The sequence below is a fragment of the Pezoporus flaviventris genome, unplaced genomic scaffold (genome assembly GCF_033815535.1).
Source record: "Pezoporus flaviventris isolate CSIRO_AGI_PZ_B2104156 unplaced genomic scaffold, CSIRO_AGI_Pfla_v1 ptg000031l, whole genome shotgun sequence".
NCBI classification, from domain to species: domain Eukaryota; kingdom Metazoa; phylum Chordata; class Aves; order Psittaciformes; family Psittacidae; genus Pezoporus; species Pezoporus flaviventris.
In genome coordinates, this window is record NW_026892579.1 from 4,352,775 (window position 1) to 4,376,369 (window position 23,595).

At 38.6% G+C, this 23,595-nt stretch overlaps 1 protein-coding gene across 1 annotated transcript in view; it reads right to left on the minus strand.

The window, feature by feature from the left end:
• RFX6 (regulatory factor X6) overlaps positions 1-23,373 on the minus strand; it is a 39,697-nt gene extending 16,324 nt beyond the window's left edge. The window contains exons 1-8 of the mRNA XM_061460078.1: positions 22,724-23,373; positions 22,286-22,442; positions 20,681-20,804; positions 18,361-18,422; positions 10,703-10,780; positions 7,597-7,624; positions 2,456-2,563; positions 4-81 (exon numbers count right to left, since the gene is read on the minus strand). Of these exons, the coding sequence (XP_061316062.1) occupies positions 4-81; positions 2,456-2,563; positions 7,597-7,624; positions 10,703-10,780; positions 18,361-18,422; positions 20,681-20,804; positions 22,286-22,442; positions 22,724-22,907 (819 nt within the window). The 5' untranslated portion in view covers positions 22,908-23,373. The remainder of the gene's footprint in view (positions 1-3; positions 82-2,455; positions 2,564-7,596; positions 7,625-10,702; positions 10,781-18,360; positions 18,423-20,680; positions 20,805-22,285; positions 22,443-22,723) is intronic.
• Positions 23,374-23,595: the final 222 nt, after the last annotated feature.

The following is a 23,595-nucleotide window of genomic DNA, read 5'->3' on the forward strand; positions in this document are numbered from 1 at the left end:
TACCTCTTCGAAGTTCCCATTAATTGCATTGTCAAGGACACACTGACAGTGTGTCTTGTACATCATGATAAGAGTATCTACCTATTTTGGAAGAAAGAAAGATTAAACAGAGTTTCTTAGCTCTCCACTGCTAGTGATGTAGATTTCTGCTTTCTGTAGTTAGTATTTAAATATAGAATATAAATTGCATTACAATGCATATGCACAAATAGGCAGCCTGTATAGCCAGAAGTAATGAGGAGGTGACTCTAGATTTTATTGACATCTTTGAGTCTTGATGCTGTTGTCAGAAATGTAACATCTGAGACTCTATACACTGTGAAAATGTGGCTATCAAAGCAAAGCAATAGCTAGATTAGCCAGTCAGATGGCAAAGTAAATTCCCCTTTCTGAAGCTAAGATTAATCCCAAAGAGTAGTTCAAGTTAATCATTAGGCTACTATAGGCGTCTATGAGTGTTCTGAACCATCATCTGGTTAGACAAATGAGAAAATAGCTGCCAGTCATTTGGTCAAAGTTTAATCACGGCTTTACATGAACAGAACTTTAAAAAGCAGAACTCCCTTTCATCTCATCAGGCTAATTTATCTGAGTGGAGTGTTCCCTCACTTTAACAACTCTTCAGAGGTATTACAAGACTTTGTAAAACATAGTAAATTTTAAAATCTGTATCAGATTATAAACCAAGAAATTTTATAAAGTATCTTAAGGAAAGAAAAATGCTAGCAAAACCATTCTTACGGTCCTGAATCACAGGAAGTTTGTCACAGCTTGTGAACTTCTCTGGCAAACCAATATCAGGTTTCAAATGCGCCTAGTACCACCTTATTTCAATAGGTTTAGCATACAGATTTCTTTGAAAACAGACCTTGCTGACTTTCAGATCTGCTTCTGTAATTACATATCTTTGAAAAACACGGGCAAAGTGTGAGACTCAAGAACATTTTAGAGTTTTGTTGTTTTATTTTTTGAAGGGGTTGATGGAAGTTAAAGGTTTGGGTAAGCTTTTTTCAGAAACTTAAAATGAAGAAATTATCAATCTATTTTAGTGCTGGCTCCTACATTTATTAATTCCCCAGAGATTTCAGTTGCCTGCAGATTCTGAGGAGTTTAATGCAGGAATCAAACTTCATGAACAGGATTTCTTCAACAGAGTACCTAAATATCTTAGGTTCAGCAACCCTTGGCCAGACAAGGTGAAGGAAGTGAAAGATGGTAAGAAAATAAAACAGGACACAAGACAACAAGGAATGAGGAAAAAGCAGCAAGGAAAGAGAGAGCAGCAGGCACACAGGAATTCATCTCTCTTCCCATAGTCTTCTCATAACTCCATGAGTCTGTCCACAGCCATCTGCAAAGCTATGCTGAGCCCCTCATCGTCTGGTTCAAACATCAGAGCAATTAAATGCTTCAACCCAAAATGAAGATAAAATGAGTTGCATCTTTTTCTTTATTGTTGGAGTGGTAAAACTCAATTTTGCTTACACTGCTGTGTTGGGTCTGCATGGAATCTCAAATGTTCTTCAGATTTAAATGTTACAAGAATGCTGTATATATGAGAAATGCCAGTTCACTGATGGGAGACTGTAACAGCAGTTGATGCACACAATTCTTGTGTTTTCTTTAGGAGCTGTAAGATTTCTAGCTAAGATCTCTGTCCTACAGATGGCTCCTTTTGTTCAGTCCTCACAATAGGAATCCTTGGCTTCACCACTTTCAAAGATTAAACTTTAGAGGAAGGGATCATAAACCAAAAAGCTTTAAAGCAACATTTCTCAAGATGATAGCCAACATCATGACCTGTACTGGAGGCTAAACTGGAGAGTTCTTAATGTGTATCAAAAGGTTTCCAGCACAATTCAGGGATGTAGCCACCTGTAATGTGACCAGAAATAACACAAACGTAGCACATAGGCAAGGAGTCAAAGACCTAAAACATATGTCAGCAATACTTCTAACTGAACAGTTACTTTTAGGATGAGCAATACTAAGTATTGATTTAGGGAACAAAATTTTACTAACTAAAAAAAATAATATATGTTCAGATTTTCAGTTTCTTTTCAAGCAATTAATCAAAAAGAGCAAAGTTCATCTAATTATTTGTTGTGAATTTGTTCTGATCTAGTCAGAACAAAATTTACCTTAAAACCAAAGACATTTAGAACGAATACAACTCTCAGTTATTTGTTTGTTTTGCTCTCCCATTCTTACATACCATCAGTGTGTAAAATACCAGGTCAGTTAATAGGTAAATAATTCAACCACCTTTCCAGTGGAAAGCCAGTTAATCGGTGTTGGTAAAGGTTTGCCCCCTCTATAAATCAGTCACCTCTGTTTGATTATGGACATTTCTGGCTCTTTCATGTCAATACCTCAAAGGCTAAGATATGGAGAAACATTCTGTGGTAATTTTTGATCTGTAAGTAAGTCAGAAGAGAAGTAGCTCACATTTTACCTTGTCTTTAGAAATGCACCCTTGAAGCAAAAGGTGTTGAGCACTTGGAAACTCTGGGAGGAGAGTCCCAGTTTTGGAACTCAGAGAATATTTACGAGTGAAACCACCCTGAAATGGAAGGGAAAAAATAGGAGCATTGAAATAACCAATACAGATTCAACTGAAACCAGAAATCCATGCTAAGTTGCATATTATCTCACAAGTCTCTCAACATTCCTGAATATTTATGTTCAGATAATCCTTCAAAATACTGATTCATATCTGGATTTGAGTTCCAGCTCAGGAAGGTAAATAGATATGTGCCAGATCTAAACTCTACCAAATGCAGTTTTCAGAGTAATGCAGCCTTTAAACCACATTACTTCATGTAATTCTATGACCTTTGGGTTGATCTATGTTTAAAAACTGAAGTAAAAAATTCTCTCCTCTACAGTGTGGACTGTCATACCCTCATGAAGACCCTCATACCCTCATGGAGATATAAAACCCTAAGTTTTATTTAATATGTATCTTGCTAGTAGAAGGATCTAGAGTAGTGGAGATATTATTGTTCTTCCTTGCTCTCTTCTTGTTCCGATAGCACGGCAATAGTGACTTCTGCTGGTTTACTATGGCAACCATTATTTTAGTTGATCATGAAGTCTGATGTTATAGTGTTATGAATGTGATGGTATGTAGGGTCTACAGACACTTACGACCTAAATATTTAATATTAATCTCTTTGTGATTGTTGCAGACTTGACATGAAGCCCCAGTTTCATATATCAGTAAGAATGGTATTCTTGGACATTTAGTGTTCTCCAATTATTGCTGAGACACAGTCAATGTTGACCTTGATACAAGTTAAATTCCTCCTGAATTATGCTAAATTCTGCTGAGTTTCTTTCAGTTCTTAAGAGTTCTTAAGCCTCTTAAGCTGCTTTAGCTTGTGACACCTGAAATACTGTAGACACATCTTGTACTAGTGACAGATTGAAAAAATACCTTGAATAACTATTAGGTGCTAACCTTTGAAGAGATGGGATTGAAGGGTGAAACAACAAGCTGCCTTGTATATGTGGATACTGACTGTTAAGCAACATATGGCAAATCAACCCTTATTTAGACTCCTAATACTTGCACAGAATCTGATTCAGTCTACTTCACAGTAAAGCTGAGCAATAACATTCTGTAGTGATACAGAATTACCATGCTTATATTTATAATGCACACCTGTCCTGGGTTCAGAAGTAGCAGTCATTTTTCACCTTCTTAGTAGCTGGTGCAGCTCTGTGTTTTTGACTTTCAGCCTGGGAACAGCACTGATAACACCGATGTTTTTAGTTGCTGCTTAGTAATGTTTAGTCTGACCAAGGACTTTCTGAGCCTCATGCTCTGCCAGGGAGGAGGGGAAGCCGGGAGGAAGCAGAGACAGGACACCTGACCCAAACTGACCAAAGAGGTATTCCATACCACAGCACGTCATGCCCACTATATAAACTGGGGGCAGTTACCCGGAAGGGTAACTACTCAGTCAGGCTGGGTATTGGTTGGCGGGTGATGAGCAGTTGTATTCTCTTCCGTTGTTATTTCCCTTATCATTATTATTATTGGTGGTAGCAGCAGTGATTTGTGTTATACCTTCGTTACTGGACTGTTCATATCTCAACCCGTGGGAGTTACATTCTTTTGATTCTTCTCCCCATCCCTCTGGGAGCAGGGGGGAGGAAGGGGGGGGAGTGAGAGAGAGACTGTGTGGCTGAATTTAAACCATGACAACACCATATTATGCTCAGTAAGCATTCAAATGGTATAAGTAAGATGAAACCCTCATTCTCAAGAGAAGCAATAAATTCTGTATTATGATTCTGTCCTTACTGATGGAATTGTACTTATTCTCATAGAATGGCATTCAAACCTAGAGAAGACTATTTGGCTAAAACCTTTGGTTCCATTTTAGCCCACCCAGTGCATATATCAAAGCAGTGTGCAGAGCCTTGAGAGGCCTTCTGTATATACCTGCAGTAAATCCATTACACCTGTGCAGATTCCCTTTGTACTAATGGATGGATACATAACCATGCCAAAGACATTTGAATGGCACTTGAAGCGGCCTTTTCCTACCCATTTGCATACAGTAAGATTTCACTGAAGTGGAAATAATAGGTATATAGTATAACACATAGTATAAAAGTGTGCAAAGGGGAGTATTTCCCTATAAACGTTGATTTGTGAATTAGAGGCCAGTTTCAAGGGAAATTCTCTCAACTACTGCATTTAGAAAACTATAACTAACTGACTTATTTACTATATATGTATCTCCCTATTTTTATAGGGTGAAATGTCTGCCAAAACAGACAGCAAGGAATGAAAGTATACACTGTGTAAACACACTTTGACTGCCCTATCTACTATTCAAATATGTATAAAACTCTAAGTCAAAGAAATTGAAGAAATGTAGAAACAATAGTACATCTTCCTGTCAATACTTCTGTGGTGTTACAGCTGCCTATCAGTACCAGGAGGTTTGTTTTTTCTTTTTTAATAACAGGAGTAATCTTAATGATTTTATTATGTAATTACCTATGAAATATATTAAAAGTTCTGATTAAGAGGGATTAGTTAATTTAAAAGAAGGCAGTGATGCTGGTGGGAGGTTTAAGAGAGGGTAATCTGCAATGATTTTACCTTGCTAATGGTAATGACTGTGCCTCAGTTCTAGGCTTAATATTTTAACCCACTGCCACTTGCCCTTTCAATTTAATGCCATCTGTTTCTAATGACCATTTAACATTAAGATAATGACAGTAATATTATCTGCCTAATTAACCATGCAGACTCTAATGGTGCACTAACTGGTTTAGATAAAAGAATTTGCTGATATCTCCCCCTACAGAGAGAATACTAGAAAATGTGATAAAACATGCCAGAAGTAAACAGTGTCCCTGGCACTCAATAAGTGTTCATTCAAATGCCATTTACTCAGTATATTTAGACAATCAGTGCTTTAACATCTTTTCAATGTCTTTATGTTCCTATTGAGAATTACTCCTTATGCAATCATTGTAAATCTTTCTAGAATACCTAATTGCATGTACTTTTGTCATGTGGCTGACTGCGTTTAAACCATGGCAACTTTCAAGCAAATGAATAAGGATATATAACCTGTTCACTTTTATGTGAAAGTACGCTGCCTAATCTTCAGTACACTGAGATTGTTAAAAAAGTTTTGACCATGAAAGATATTTTTGGTTTTTTTCATTTAAGACCTGCCTCAATAATTCCAGACAACACAGAGCTATCAAAAACTCATACTGATGTGCTCTTTCTTGCTTATTTCTGACAAATTCTCTGTGATTCCTTTTCTGGGAGGACAAATGTATTGAACTTTGGGAGAGCAAATGTATTGAACAGGTTTATGGGACGGTTAATTCCCAACCGGATGGGGAATGCCACATAAGAGATGGAAGTGAATGTGCATTAATTTATGCCAAGGGAGCCAAACATTTCCCATCTCAAAACTCTGAAAGAATGAATGCTGTACTAGTGCTCATGAATCCTTGAATATGCTGGGGATATCCCATGGCATAACACTATCTTTTTTTGATAAGATAGCAGATTACCTGAATGGGGAAAATGCAGCAGATCTAATCTACTGGACACGGTGTCACCAGGGGAAATCATTAGTTATGCTGGTGAGAATGGGGATTAGTACAGGAATGTAAAATGTTTAAGAAACTGACTCCAACTGAAATGCTAACAAGTTGTGTTGACAGGGAAGCTACTTGGTTGAAAAGGGATTGAAGATTGTCAAATATCAGACTTGGAGCTGATCACATTGAACATTTCATAGATTAAATTGACTGATATGAGCTAATGAAATCATCAATAAAGAGGAAGACCAAGAGGTCATGTGGAAAGATCTGGATGGCTTTGAGATAATGGCAATAAATGGGACGAAAATCAATAGAGCAAAGCTACATTTTCAGAAATAAGAATTTCTGCTACCAGTGAGAAGTTGCTTATCTGGAAATGAAAAAGACGACTTTCCGTGTATCAGTTGATCATAGAGGGTATATTTAGTCTAGTAAACTAAATGGTGCAAGGAAACATTCCCAGGCAATGCTGGAACACTGTTATGCAGAATGGACCCTGGCATTCTTTTGGCCCATGCCAATTAGCAGTCCATCAAACAATTCCTAGTAATGCCTCAAAAATACCTGCATGCTAGGGACTTTTCTCTGCGGCAATGTGGATGAGATGTGCTTATGTTGTTTTGTATGTTCAGGAGTTTAATATTAATACATGCAGGCTATGTCATGACAGTTGAACTCAGTGTCAAAGCAAAACCCTGGGAGCAATTCTTAACCCTTAATGTACAATAATCCATAATTCTCTAGTATGAATACAACCACAATGACAGTGACTATATCATAGCATACAGTAGCAAAAATGTAGGTTACTTGTGGGGGAAAAGAAAGAAGAAAAAACCCACAAAAAAAAACAACAAACAAAACCAGAACAAAAAAAACAAACACAGTTCTAGAGTTCATCAGAAGGCACATATCTGATAGAAATTGGAGATATGCCATTTACAAGTCTCTATGATTTTTTTTTCTATAAAGATACTCAAATGAGAACAAGTAGAGTGAAAGGCTATAAGGCTGATCAGAGGTGCTTAAAAGTGTTGCTTGCTCCATCTAGCAAGTTAAAGTGGTGAAAATACATATCACAAGAAAATGTCATAAAAACCAAAAATTAGAAACAGACAATCCTGACCAAGAGGTATACAATTCTGTTTATTAAAAAAAAAATCTTTTGGCTTCCAATCAGATAAATGAGATTCTGAAAAAGCCAAAGTTACGGATGCAAAAAAGCTAATGTAGAGCTTGATCCTTTGCTTAAGAGGGTCTATTATGAGCCTCTGTGATTATGGGGAACTGGATCAGAAACAGAACCCCAGAAAGTGGGGTTAATTTTAAGAAAAATCTTATTTTTCTTTGAATATTCAGAGAAGCAAATGCTCAGCTCATGAAAAAGAGACGTTATTCAGTCTAATCTTCAATGAAAATATTGTTGTAATTTTCAAAGAAATGAAAACCAGAGATCATATAATATTTCAATTATAACAGAAGTAAAAGGAAACATACTACAACACTTACCTCGTTCTTTAACTTGCTTCCAGAGAACCTTTGAAAATAAACACAATTGGTGATTTTTTTCATAAGAGGAACTTTTTTAGAGTTTGCAGATATAAATACATATGCAATTGATCTATTAGAAAAAAGATTACATTCCTCCAAATGTAGTTACAATAAAAATCACGGGGGGTTTTGTTTTTGGTTTGTTTTTTTTTTAACTTCTTCTATTGATATGCAAATGCCTGAGGATGTCAGGACACCTACTTCTAAAACATGATGATTCAGATCACTGACTTAACGGTAAAGTATAAAACACAGTTTCAGTTTTTTCTTTGGATCTTTACAACTTCATAAATAGCAAAAGGGCAGCATAGGTGTGAGTCCTTAAGGTCTTTACCAGGAAATACAAAAAATTCTTTGACATAGCTGAGTAAATTAGAAGTAGAAAAAAAAAAATCTATTATTTACTTTTCTTATGAAAATGAAGAAATTATAGTGATTTTCTGTTCTTTTTCACCACAGCATTATTTAGATGCAGGTGAAATGCATTTCTGAGATGAAAGATTCATAAACTGGCAAAAATGTATTGCAGTATAGTGTATGTCTTATTAAGGGTCCAATTGAGAGATTCCCAGTGAAGTCATTGGACTATCAGGCAACTTTTCAGTGCAGAAATTAGAAAGCACACTTTTTAAATCATAATTACTAAACCAGACAATGTGTAATTACAGATATTCTAATGGATCAGTATAATGATAAATGTTGTTGGATTATTGTTATTTTCTGTTCTGCTAGCTGCCAACTGATAAGATACTACAGGCAACATGAAGTCTTATAATTATTAGCAGCAATATTGTGATTTCATGTTGTTGAGATGCTCTGCTGGCAGGACAGAAAATCAGAGGCTGAGCAGTTGTCCCACCCAGGCCAGCCACAGGTGCCTGACAGCTCCCATCATGTGATGATCTAGCACATGTTACCTACAGAATTCCCTTGGTTGTTGGTAGGTAAGTATGAAAGAAGGCATCACTCAGTGTGTTACAATGTGGAGCTTATTACCTTCACAGCTGATTTATTTGTCACGGCGTGTGGATTTCCACATGTGCAGCAAAATGTACACAGAACGTACACCAAAAACATGAGGCAGCACCTGCTGACATTGTTCCTTCAGAGCCTTAATTGCTAGCTAACACTGCCCTTCACACAGTTCTGTGGATGCTAATGATTTTTGGTGTTAGCATGTTAGGCATGCTCTTTTCACAGTGCAAGACTTGATATTTAAATGAACTGGGAGGTCAAAATTAGAGGGGAATTTAAGGATTCGGGCATCTGCAACCCTGCATCTAAGGACTATTGTACTCAGCTCTATTACCTAAATCTTCATGCACAAATACCAATTTAGTTTGAAATAGCAGTAGAGGCCTATATTTAGGCATCTAAAGTGAGCCCCATTGCCCATTCTAATCTTTTCACAAGCTGCCGTCTAACATGTAAGCCTTATGGTAAAGGCCTCCATATGCCTATATTTGTGCACGGACATGGTGTGACCTGATACCATTATCAACCCTTATATTTTAACTGCCTAATTCTCCCCCAGGCTTAATCCAGGAACTATATGTATAGCTAACCTACCAGAACAGACAGATTTTATGATGGATCCTTATGTACAGCAGCCAGCAACTGGGAGATTCACTCTCAATTTTGAATCTCTATACTGCCTGACTCTTCCCTTACCCAGAAGCTTGTTCTTAACTTCAGGCTACTGCATCATTCTCTTCACACAGAAAAATCCAACCAGACTGCAAAATGAGCATTTGAGCTTCTGTTCTAAATCAGCTAGGGAGGCAATTTCAGTGCTGGACCTGGAAAATTCAACTTCTCACACATGAGAGCACAGTTCCCACATAAAGACAAGTTTCCTAACTGGTGAATCTAGTGAGTACTCTTGAAAATCTTAGAGAGTATCTGTGCCACCTTTATGTGAGCATATACTGTTGGAAATGCAGCTGTGGGGAATTTTGCAGTACCTCCAATTTCTTTGTGTTCATTGTTGCTAGATTCTGCAAAGACAGAGCTTTACATGAAAAGGGCACTGGCTGACACAAAAGTGATGACTAAGAGTGATTATATTCCCTTAAATGAAAATAACTGTCTTTTAAGTCAATTAAATGAGCAAGTTGTTCAAGATAATTCTGTATTATTAAAGAACCTCATCTCACTGTGTCCCAAAAACACCTCCACAGCTCTGGATAAACACTGGACAAGGAAATGGCATATTCCAGTCTATTACACCTTAAATTCTGCAATGAAGAGATCCCTCATTTTAAGCATCATTTGCAATCAATTTTTACACTTGTCACATTGCTTGGAAAAAGTCTCTTTGGATATAACCTAAATATGCCACCAGCTGAATTTTCTATATGTAATCATAAACTCATTTATCCCTTTACTTTCTCAGAGTCCCCACTTAATACAGATATACTGCTGTAGACAATGAAAGCCGTCGTTCAAGCCATATGTGAACAGAGACATTTGTTTTACGAACTATTAATCTTTGGCAAACTAACAGGCAGCTATCGTAACGTATTGATCCTGCTAGCTGTCCCTTAAACAAATATAATTAGAGCTTCCTGGGTTAGGTTTAAACTGATATTAGCCAGTCAAAGGACCTGTAAATATTAATCTACAGTGACCCCTCCCTCCTGCCCCACAGGTGTCAGCTTCACACCATTCTCCAGACATTTCATAATGGGAAGGTGTCCCGGGGAAAGAACTCAGAGGGTGACACAAAAGCAAACAATATGATACAAGTGTTCTGGAAATGGTGTTTTGATGCCTCACACAAAATTGAACAAATCCTTTGCTAAGGATTGGTTAAGTTGGTACAGATCTATACAGACTAAGGAGGGGCCATACTGGAAGTCGCTACAAAAAGGTCTAGATCAACCTGTTAAAATCATTGTCTTCAGGGAGCAAGCTGCTACTTACATATAGAAATACAAGACACTGAGATATGCAGCAATACTAGTTCTGGTATCAATAAAAATTAGTGTCCTACCTATACCTTCCTAAGGGAAGGTTAAAGTTAGACCTTCACTGACTAAGTTTCAGTCTTATGTTACCATACCTGGTTAAACCTTTACCAGAATACACAGAGTGGTAGTATGCACTGCTTTCTTTAATGCCAATTCCATAATAGTGATACCTGTGGGGGAAAAAAAAGGAGTGTTTATGAGTGATATATCAAGTAAAGCAAATCGTCAAATTGATTTTCAATGCTTTCTGAAAGCTTTTCTTAACAGTGTCTATCAATTCCTTTCACTGACATGAAACAAAATCTGATCTCACAGAAAACAGTTTTGTCATGATTTGATCCAAAATTCAGGGACAGGTTCTTCTTTAAATTTAAAACACTTTCTCTCTTACAAGAATGTAGCTGGAACAATAAATCTCCCAGAAACATGTTGCATCTCTTTTTCCCTAATGTGCTTTCTCCCTCATTTTATTTATTGAAAAAGTGCTGGGTTTGATTTACAGGTTTATTTTCTCAGGCTTACCACTGTTACACTTAAGACAGTGCCACAGAGCACTTCCCAGTTGAAACTCACCAGCGTACCCTATAAATTAGTGTATAGCCTCCTATGAATTAAAATGCTAACTTGTCATTCATTCATTCATTCTTCTTTCAGCTTGCAGGCTGACTGAATTATTCAGCCACTTAAGCAGTTTTCATCCACATTTGTCTTCCTTGCTGCCCTCCTGGAGATCACTGCTCCCAAATACAGATGAAAGAAGGAAACATGTATATTGCTCAGGCTCTGCAGTGCTGAGCTCAACACCTTAACCAAAGACACTAAAAAGGGTGGGTTGGTGCTAAGGAAAGCAGCTATGCAGTAGATACTTACTGCTTTCCAGTGATTTTGCTACAAAAGAATTGACCTTCAGGAGAAGGGCAGGAGAGCAAGCTGGGGGCAGCTCTTTCTTTACCAGTCATGGCAAAGTTTGCTTGAGTTCATCTATCAAAGGTGATAGGCCCTGTCTTAAAAATTCCACTCAATAGATTTAGAAACTGATTGTGTTAAACCAAATTTGTCTAAGAATGTTATGGACAGTATACTCAGGTTCATTTGGGTTTTACTGAAGTTAGCTTGAAAACACCATGGCAGCTGGTTTAGCTGAACTGCTCCAAAGTAATACTTCTAGTTCAAGTACGTTGCACTGCACTAATTCCACGGAAATTTCTCAAAAGCTTGAAGAAATTTACTCTTACGACACAAACCCCCCAACAAATAGTCCTAGAACACATAAACAAAAGTTTTCAGCTCATCTCTGCTGTTTGCGGTGATACCCATTAAAAGAAATTATAATTTTACTGTTTGGGACAGCCATTTTTGTATGGGACAGTCACAGATAAGAACAAACCCCTCAAATGCTTATATTTGCAAAGCTGACTAAAGCCATTAGATATAAAAGATGCTTCAGAAAATGTTCATTTGTGTGATACATATTTGCTTATCCGAGGTAGCTATGAAAACCTCAGCTGAAATAGTCATTCTATTTCTGGACAGACTGTGGTATGTATTCAGGATTTTACAGCCAAGAAGTCTGAACAGAAAGTGGCTGCTGTTAAATAGCATAGCATTTACTCTTCGCCTGAAACTGATGAGCCAACATAATACCACTAGATTGCAGTGGCACTTGGTGACCCACAGGAAGGCAAATAGTTTCTCCCCTGCATCTTTACTGTTAATTTTTTTTTGCCTATAACTCTATTCTTCTGAGGGATGGTGATGTGGTGAAGTGACCACTTTTAAATACCCATTAATAGCCAGAAGCTAAGACATAGGATCATGTGCTCATAACAGTTCCCTTTTTACCCATTAAAGTCAGAGCTGACTGATCAAAGCAAAGTGACACCTCAACATGGTTTAGAATGCCAGTGGGACCTTTCATTAAATGCCCTACTGCTAGACTGCTGTCCTCTGGCTCTCATATAGTACTGTGTCATCTATGTTGTGAGCTAAAGTCCTGAAAGTTTTCAACCGCTACTTTTGGTTTAGAGTATTAAACAGATAGACTTGGGCCAAATACCCAGATCTGGAAATTCCTAATATTTGTCAGAGTTCTAACATAAATGCTACAGGCATCAATATTTTTAGTTCTTTTATGAAAATTAAGCAATTTTACATGTGACACAAGAGGTATTGAAAATACACGTGTATGGATTCTTGCAAATGACAACATTTACTTCATCTTGGCATTGCAAAGCTGGTGCACTGAACAGGATGAAAAAAAAACAGAGCTGTGACTACTTCTTAACAATGTTATCTGCACATTTGTTGTTGGCCATGTAAGCAAGCAGTTGCCTGTATCTCATTTCAACAGCCTAAATCTCTTTGTTTTAACCACATGCCTTTTTGAAAATTCTAAAGCTAAAACTCCATCCTTTCACTACAAACGTGGAATTCCCTTCTGCTAAAGTTGGAGTGGGCAGAGACAAGGAAAAACATTACTTCTTTAGAAAGTTAGGATTCAGTATCTAGATTATTCAATATCTAATTCAATATTAACATATTTGGGCTAGAAACATGAACTGTTGTATGATTTGGATTTTCAGGTTTCCAGTGGTAGACAATACACTTGCTCCTCCTCCAACATATCAGAATTTACTGTTGTGACATTTTGTTATGGAGAATAGGTATTTCCAGTGCCTATTCTGTGTGTATCAAGACATAGTAGTTACCATTCCGATTTCCTTCAGCTCTTTGTGTAGTTTTTACTACTAAAAAATACAGCTTTCTAGTCATTATGCAGAAGCAATTAAAAAAGAAGTACAATCTGCACTTTTCAAGCTCTTTCAGGCATACTTTATGGAATAGTAAGTTGTGAAGATTTTTATTCTCTTAGAAGCCAAAGTTGTTAGCTGAATGGCTTGTTTTGGGCTTCCTGTTGAGAGTTGAGTATACCCATCCCAGACACACTGATAACATCCTTAACCTACTTTATGTAACTTCTTTCTGTGTCTTTATATGCATATTTCTATGTGTATGTACAGTATATAAGTATTTTACTATTTATATTGCTATTATATAATGAATAAAAGAAAAGTCATCACAAGCAACTTACTCTCAATTTTTGTAACAAACCTTTTGAAAAACAAGCTGAACTGCTTTCCTCTTTTAATTGCAGTGGTTTGTTGTAACATATGTTCCTACACAACTAGTAGCCCTGATTTTAGCATACACTCACACAAATGACAGCTGATAAGGAAATGATAGGCTTAAGCTGTTCAGGGACTTGCAATAACTTGTTATCACAGGGACAGCTGCCATATCAGTTTTATTAACCCACTAAATCACTCCTAATAAACAAGATAATAGTTTTCAGACATGACGGGTAAAAGCTAAGATTCATCATTGATCAAAGTCTACAAAAAATTAAATTGTAACTTGAGCTCAAAGAGTCTCCTGTGTGTATGGGCTGAGAGCAGTACGTACATTTCCCAAATAGCTGCTCCAGGTAACCCATGTACCATGAAGGCATAACTGAATTCTAGCAGTGACCACCGTATGTCCAATATTGCCTATGCAAAAAGGTGTATTCAGAACCTACTGCACAGACAACTGTTGGTTATGAAATACTAATCTAAGAGAGCAGCTTGCAGTATTTATCATGCTGGATCTTCTTCCACTTAGCAGGAATATGGAAACCTTCCCCTACAATCACCAATCTGGAGTGACTAGCATGAACATGCAACGAATGAACTTAATTTAAAAATTGCATCCAGTGCATTGTACCTTCTTGGCCAAATGTTTAAATGAGTGTTTTGGTCCTAACACTTTCATACAAATATGCTGTTGGATGTAAACACAGAGAGAGAGAGTCTAGACTTGAACTTCTAAGACCCCTTTTTAAGTCTCTCTTTTGCCCAGAACTGGAGATGACAAATGCTGCTTGGAATCAGAGGAGGAACTAACATTTGTGTGTCTCACACCTTAAAACAGAACCTGTATCCCACACCTAAGAGCAGAATGTCTTTCTCAAACCCAATCCATGCTCAAAAGAATGTCTGAAAGAGCTTGGCCTTGTTTTGGTGTGGGAGAAAACCTATTTCTATCACCTTGAAGATGATGAAAAAGAAACTGATTTTCTTTGATTTCTGAGAACAGCCAGGCTCTTTCAATACATTACTGTGTGTGCATGCAGTGCCCAGTAAGGCATCTCATTCCTTGATATATATAAAGAATAGTGATTCTGTTGGAGAGGAATTGTCTTTTTCATTTTGCAGATTCTGGTGCAGTAGAGCCCTGGACTATGATCAGAGCACCTAGGCAATGCTGTGTGAAATCATCACTGTCAGTGATGATATTACTATTACTGCTCATAATAACATTATATTGAAATAACAACAGAAAGAAAACAATGTCACTACACTACCACGCTTAAAAAATAGGAGTTAATTGCTAGTAAGAAGTGTCTCTTACCAGTCTCAGTAACCCTGCTTTGTTCCACACAGAAACAGCTTACAATATTTAGAGTTCATGTTGACATAAAAGCAGAGGATAACTAGTCATTTTCTGAAACTGATGAATAGTCCCTTAACTTGCTTATTAATTTAATTTAAATACTTCTGAAATCAGACTTATGTTACTAACTGCTACCTGGTGAAAGCAGAAATGAATTTGCTCCTCAGTGAGTCTGTGGTTCTGAGGTGAATATGGTTCACAGCATCAGAGATAGATAAATGGATAATCAGAGACCACTATTTATACTGCCACTTCTCTATGACTGCTTGCTGATCTATTCAGTCTCTGGAGATATTGTTACTTGTGCCTTTTATGAGGTCCTTTTTTTACACAGCAAGAACAATGTAGATGTATCCTAGTGGAAATGAGAATTGAAGAGGAAAAGTCTTCGAGGAAAACTCAGATGATAAAAAAAAAAAAAAAAGGAAAAACAAATGCCAGATGTTCTAACAAAACCTGCCAATGCCTCATCCCTTTAAGGAAATTGTTCAAGAACAGTTAATCCGTATGAAAATATGGCACATAATACCAAGGTCAATAGAGATATGGGATTTGCTGAAGAACTGTTGGGCCTGAGGCATTTCCACGCTCGTAATGTTAAATGTCTTAGAGAAAAGGGGAATATAGTGACACACGTTCCAACACAATTAATTTTGTAGCTAGATTTCCATGCCAAAAACTCGATTTTAAATATATTCCTTTCCTTAATAGAAGTTGACTTACAATGTTTTAAATTATTCAGACACATGATATGCTTGGAAGTTTGGATCCTGACTGGATCCTGGTTATCAATTCATTAGATATGTCAGAACAAAACTATGATGAGCATTTGGAATACTTTCCCCCTTATATTATCTCATTCATTATAACTTAAAAGTGGTTCTTCAAATATGTTGGGTTATGAGCCTGTGTAAGACTTAACCAATGCACTGAGGAATTAGTAGGTTGCCAAATATTCCTGAACAGATTGTGCCAGATATCCTAAAATCTTAAAAACAACACCAGCAGCAGATGTCCATCTGCAAGATTAAATCTACATGAGTTTATGCCCATAAAAATAGCTAAACTTCATCACAGGTGACAATACATGAAATCCCTCTTTTCTTCTACAAATAATCTTTCTAACAGTGACTTTCCCCCAAGCCTCTCTATTCAGCATCAATAGCTCATCTTCCAAAGAGAAATTAACTTCAGTTCCAGTTTTTCTCTATACAATGCAGACCATGTACTCTCTCTTGAAAAAAAATCAATGGATTATGAATTTGTAAGACTGTGACAGAAACTGTCCTCAGTTAAAAAAGCAAAAATACTCTATGCAGACTTTATTCCTTTTGAATCTTAATTAATGGTTATTTAAAATAAATACTTGAGACATACCCAGGAAATAGAATGCCTTTGTAAAAATTGGAAATTGAAATTCTTCCCCACCTTCATTTATACTGCAACAAACCTTAAAATTCACAAATGACATCTCCAGTGCATTCTTTAGCAAAACTACATTGGAACCGACTGGCTATTTCTTATGTTTCTACGGCAGGAAGAAAACAAAGCATTACAACATGAATCAACCTCCCAAAAATATAAAAGTAAACAATGAGTCCTTCACACATTTGCTGTATATTGCACAGCACTGGGGAAAACCACAGCCTTGTATTTATTTTCATTTACAGTCTCCATTCAATTTGAGTTTTGCTTATAAATTACTGAGAGACAATAATAACTTTGTCTTTCAAGGCTAAGTCATTCAAAACAGTTTTCCCAAACAGAATGTTTGAGTCTCTTCTGCCAGTAATTCTGGTTCTCTATCCTATTCATTAGCAAAATGCTAACTCTGGGGTTTAGTTTTGTTTCAGTAAACCATCATCCCTCCATGCTTTCTTCTATAAGTCAAGGATGGTTTCATGAACCCTATTCAGTAAGTATATAAGAATATTTTTAATTTGAAGCATGAGAAAAACCCTAGGGTTACTCACATGTTTAAAGGTATGCATCTCCTAAAATATTCGCATTAATAATAAATATTCAATTTCTGTGTTTACACTGAAAGCTGGACACAATACCTATCTTAATTTGCTCCTCATAGAAATAATTTATTTTTTGGAGTATCTATTCTGAAATAAATAGAAATACACAGATAAGAATCTGGTCTAAATATTATTTGGAATTGAAAGCCATTATGTTTCTGGAGGTTACTTTAAAAGAACAAAATTATTTAACTAGCCCTATTTTATGTTGAATAGTATCAGCACATTATTTAGGTTTAAATATCTTTTTTTAACTGGATATTAATAAACACTGAAATAACAGTTTAAAGCACAACACTCAGGAAATCTCAGAGCCAGACTTGGTTTCAGGCACTACAGAGAACTGTTGTATTTGTCACTCCCCAAACAGGGACAGAAGTTTTCTTAGAATTGCCTAACTCATAGCTTGACTCTAGCAACATCCTAGAGCATTATTTTGACTTTTCTACATTCCTAAGCCAACACACTAGGCACACACTAGGCAGTTTTTTCATTTCCTTATAAGTAGCATTCCCCTGTTAAAAAACAAAATCAGACTGGGGACAATTCATCAGTCCTTCCCCAGCAGTCTTGATATCAGGACATAGAATGGACGTTAGATGTAAGTGAATATGTTGCTACCACTGTTCACCACTGGTTTACTATGACCAAAAGCATAATGTCAGAACTAATACAAATATCTCCACAGGTGATATATAATTATCTGATCTATTCCTACAGCCTAATATTCCACAGATCAGATATACAAATTAACTATATACATTATTTATGAAATGACCACACTATAGGTATGTACTTTTCAGAGTTTTTATGAATTACCCACAACATAGACCAAATGTATTCCTTCTTCTCAATTTAAGGCAATGTTTTTTTCCTAGTGTCTTTAAATTAATCCATATAGTTATGTAAGGAAGACAAAGAAAGTTGTTAGGTTTGCAAAAGGCAAAGAAAACCACAGTTATTTGCAATAAACGCATGGTTCTATGAATATAATGACAAGGTTTAGAAGCTTAATTAGTTTAATTTTAGAAACTATGCCTAAAGTAATGTTTTCAAAACTCAAACTCTCTTATCAGTTTCATTATTGAACGTTATCATTTGCAGCTTATCATCTGAATAAAACCCCCATGCCCGTCAGGATATGTTATGCTAATTATATATAGTGGAGACATGGAAACACATGTCATTCATAGAATGAATTGTGTTAGAGGATACACAGGTGAAATGAGCCTTACTTTGAATGGCCCCTTGTTCCAAGCCGCCTTGTGGTAAGTAGAGGGAATTTCTGGCGAATGGTCTAAAGAGAAAAAAGCTGGGTTAATTTCCAACACCGGTATGCTTTCTTAGCAATCTGTTCATAGAAGGAGTGTTAGTATATGGCGTAATGTAGTCCATGAATAAATATTTGTGACACTTCACAACAGAAACAATTAAGCATGCAACACTACAGGCTTGGGGAAGAGTGGCTGGAAAGCTGCTCGGCAGAAAAAGGCCTTGGGGTGCGGACTGACAGCTGAATATGAGCCAGCTCGCATCCAAGTGGCCAAGAAGGCCAGTGGCATCCTGGCCTGTATCAGAAATAGTGTGGCCAGCAGGGCCAGGGCAGTGATCATTCCCCTGTACTTGGAACTGGTGAAGCTGCACCTCAAATAATATGTTCATTTCTGGGCCCCTCACTACAAGAAAGACAGTGAGGTGCTGGAGTGGATCCAGAAAAGGGCAACAAAGCTGGAGAAAGGTCTGGAGAATCGGTCTGGAGAATCAGTCTGATGAGGAACTGGGGTTGTTTAGTCTGAGGGAACTGGGGGTTGTTTAGTCTGAGGGAACTGGGGTTGTTTAGTCTGGAAAAGGCTCAGGGGGACCTTATCTCTCTCAGCAACTACCTGAAAGGAGGTTGTAGTGAGGTGAGGGTCAGTCTTTTCTCATGAGTAACAAGCAATAGGACAAGAGGTAACAGCCTTATGCTGAGCCAGGGGAGGTTTAGATTGGATATTAGAAAAAAATTCTCCACAGAGAGGGTGGTCAGGCATTGGAACAGGCTGCCCAGGGCAGTGGTGGAATCACCATCTCTGGAAGTGTTCAAAAAACATGTAGATGAGGTCCTCAGTGATACGGTGTAGGGGTGGTCTTGGCAGTCCTGGGGTTATGGTTGGATGATCTTGAAGGTCTTTTCCAACCTAGCTGATTCTATGGTTCTATCATTCCATGCTTTTATGCTTTCATCCTTTGTCCCTCTTGCTATGTAACTCCGGTCTCCCCACCCATAAACTTCTTCCTACCCTTCCCAGCTGTTCTTCCCTTCCGCTTTCACTGCTACAGTTTAAAATCTGGTTTTCTTCACCAGGATCCTGCTTCCTTCAGGTCCCTAAAGTGCAACCGTACCTTTTGCTTCAGAGACCTAAACAACACCAGGGAAAAGTCTGCCCTCTAGCCATTCTGTTTACAGTCAAACAACTAAAAATAAATTTATTTTTTATTTGGAAAGTGTGATCTGAATGTTAAAGCAGGCAAATATTTGTCTCACAGGTACTTCTGTGTCATTGACTATCAAACTGTTGAACAGACTTAAACTTATTCATGCTCACTAAAACCCTATGAAGTTTTCCTTTAGCTCTATGCTGCACATAAAGAATTCATGTTACATGATTCAATCCAAATCAAGCAAAACATTCTGTCACTGTAGTCCTGAAGTTGAGATTAGCGCCCTAAAAACATCCTACTCTTCCTGTGAAGAATGATGTTTAACGCAAATGTTTATTAAGTGAAAAAATAATTCAGTAATAGAGGTAGAAGATGTATCTAACAGACAGATCACTGTGTAACAATGTTTTTATGGAAAGCTATTGACTTCCTCATTTATACTGAAACTGTAATGAAAATTAGACACTTTCTCAGTATATCCAACTTAAGAGAAAAAAACTGCTAAGTGAACATTTTATGAACTGGATTTAAACCCCATTATTATTATTTAATTAAATTAATGCATTTTGCTATGTATGAACAATGACTAGATCAGTACTGTTTAAAAAAAGATGATCCTTGAGCATTTTTGGTTTCCTGTTTCACTAACTACTGAGAATTTAATTTGGAGAGTTCAAATCTCCCTTTCATTAAATGATTTTAGGATTAATTGTAGAGAAGGGTAGAAAAGAGAATGAATCAACAGTTTTTCATTCAGGAGCTCTCTGTGTTATTAATTTTTATTCCTCTTCTTGTATTGCTTATTGTGTCACATCTCACTTTACACTGCCTTTAGTATAATTAAAAGTGTCCTCCATGTCAGATCTGTTTTTGTGGAAAGAACCTGTTAACATCATCATCAAAAAGGAAAAGAAAAACCTCTCTGACAGAACGTCTTTGTTTGTATGAAGTAGCAATAAATGAAAGGGAATCTCAGTTTCCTAAATCTGATGTCACGAAATCCTGTCATATGAAACAATGTAGTCTGATTCCATGTGTGTAGAAAATGTGAATTTGCAAGGAACTTCAATACAGGTGTACTAAATTGCGATTCCATCAAAGTATTAATAAATTATGAAGGCATTTACTCTTTACCTTCCCAAAAGTTGCAGCGCAAGCAGGTTCCAGCTTCTCTTTTCTGCAGAAGTCTAAATAATGTGCATATAGGATGCATCTTGGTAAACAAACTCCTTCACAGACGATGTAGTTTTCTTCCAACCTGTACAGAGAAAGAAACTGCCAGAGTAAGAAGCAACATTCCATGTCTCCTGATCTCATTTTCCTTCTTGATTTTGGTACTGCCCTCTTCTTTTTTAATTTTACTGAAAAATCCCATGAAAACACCCAAATAAGTTTCTCCTGAATAAGGCAGATACCACAGACTAACTTCACTCTTGATGCTTATGCTAGTTGCAGAATATGGGAAACCTGGGGCCAGGCCCCTTTTCTTAATGAGTCTTTTTCAATGTTTGAGCTTTTTGTTTTATAGAAATTATCATCACCCAAGAGCCAGCCTTTCTCTGAAAATAAGAGCACTTAGTAGACTATGAAAGGTTCAAGTCTGTCCTTTGAATAGAGCAGGGGCTTGGACTTGCATCTTCTGCCCCACTGTATTTTTAATATCTGTGCTATCATGTCTTCTTTTCCTACCTTTGCTTTTTAATGTCCACGCTGGACCTGAATCCATTTCTTGACCAAACCATACTGAAAAGCAAAGAACTGGCTTTTTCTGAAAGGGGTGCCTTTTTTATGTAGCTTCCAAATCAGTTTACAGAATACAAGTGCCTACTGATGGTCGTTATAGCAAAACTTTAAAAACTGAAGTAAAAAATGTCTGTCTTCACTTGAACTGAATTTTTGGTAACAGCTGGGTATTTCACTGTTGTCCTGTTTCTTTATCAGTTTACATTAATTGCTACTCCTGGGATGATGTGCAGTTCATTTCTTTCTCAAATTACACAAATCTGTAAGAAAATACTGTGTAGTAAATGCTGCGCACAGAATAGTTTTGCACTGACTCATCAGACCCAAATCCTTACAATTTATGCTCTAAATCAGACGTAAACTAGACTACGAAACTGAGTAACTTGGGTTGCTCTCATTTTTCAGTTAGAAGCGAAAAAGAAATCTCGATTTACAGTCTGTATTTGGTAACTAAATTCCATTTAATTCAACACCACTCCTTCCTAATTTCAAATGTGCTTTAATAGAAACATTTATCAGTTAATGTCTGCAGAATTTTACCTGCTATTTGTTTTTTTTTTTTTCCCAGATAAAATGAAGTTAGAAGTTCCATGCAGGGTAGATTCTGATGTAAAAATATACATTATAAGGCGGTGGAAATCTAACAGCCATAGCCTTAAAGGATAATTAAAACATTCATTCACAAAAATAATTCTTCAGTAATGCTTCATTTCTACATTTTGTTCGATAGGTTTCATCAATAGCCACATACTGTGAGAATCTGTTGGAGGTTTCAGTTAACTGATAAACCTCTGCTAGAAATTTAGGGGTGGATGTCCTTATTCGTAGACGAGGCTTATCCGAAAAAAAACCACCACTAACCAAACATCACCCCACAAACCCACAGATTACAATTATTCCTAAAGGATTTGTGAGGTGTAGCACCCCTTGCAGCCTCGGCTTTACAGGAAGGTCCCCCCGGGGCAGGGCGGCAGCGGCTCGCCTTAGCACTCCTACCATTGCAGGGTGAGCTGCGTCTGCTTCTTCTTGTCCTTCATGATCTGCGCGACGCTCCTCTTCGCAGACGGGCTCTGGTCTGCAGCTTTCAGTACGCCGTCGCGAGTGCCTGCATCCTCTTCTTCCGAGGACAGGGCTTCGCTGTTAAAGCGCGTTTCTGAGCGCCGGCGGATGAGCAAGAAGAGAAACCCAAGAGCATCGTTACTGTCCAGCAGCACGCCGCCTCCTCCCGACGCGGCTGCGGCCCGGTAGGCGTCCGTTTAACCGGCCTCCCTGCCCGCCACTGCCGGAGGAGACGGGTCGGGCAGGGCCGCCCGAGGCAGGACCCCGAGCAGCACCGACGGTTCGGTGGCCCGCCCGCCGCTCCTCACCCGGGCTGCCCGCACCCGCCCTGCCCTGCGGCTGCCACAAGCGGGCTGCCGGCGCCGCACCTCGTACCTGCCTTGATACCGGCGGGCAGCGCAAGCTCCGGGAGCCCTCTCTCGGGGCCCTCCGCGGCACACAGCCCCTCCTCGGCGTAGGGCAGCAAGTCCGAGTAGCAGTCCTCCTGCGCGGCGGAGGGCCCGGCTTGCGCGGCAGGGAGGTGCAAGAAGGCGTCCTCTTGCTCGGGTCCCTTGGCCATGCTCCTCACCGCCGCCTCCTCAGCCCCATGGGCGGCGGGACGGGGCGACGGCGGCCTTAGGGAGCAGGGGGCTGCTCCTGAGCGGGCAGGGGCGGCCCGCGGGCGCCACTCCCTCCTCACGGCTGCTCCCCTGTGTCCGCGGAGGGGGCTTCTCCCGGGATTCTGTCGCTGACGGGAGGCGGCGGGGAGTTCTGCGTGTTCCTGCCTGTCCCTGCCTCCTGTCTCCCCGCCCGCCGTGGTGCTCAGTTGGGCTAGTCGCACCTGGCCGGGAGGGGACAGGGCATGGCTGGAAGCCCAGGAGGTTCAGGGGAGCCTGCCTGGAGTGGCTCTGCTGGGAACTTTAATGATTAACTCCTGCCAGCGGTGCCTCCCGCTTGTGTGAAGGTGCAGCTCTTGGCCCGCCGCCCCGTCGCGACAAAGACAAGGGGCTGCCGCAGGGGGTCCCCGCATCTCTTCAGAGCAGAGGGCTCCTGCAGGGCCTCCCCTCATGCACTCCCGGTGAGAGCAAGGGGTGCTGATTAGCAGGCACTTCCAAGGATGGGGCAGCCGCAGCTTCTCTGGGTAACCTGTTCCAGTGTCTCATCACTAGAGAAGAGTATTTCTCACCATAGAGAAGAATATTTTTCTAGTATCTAATTTAGATCTACCCTCTTTCAGTTTAAAGCCATTACATCTTACCCTGCCCCTC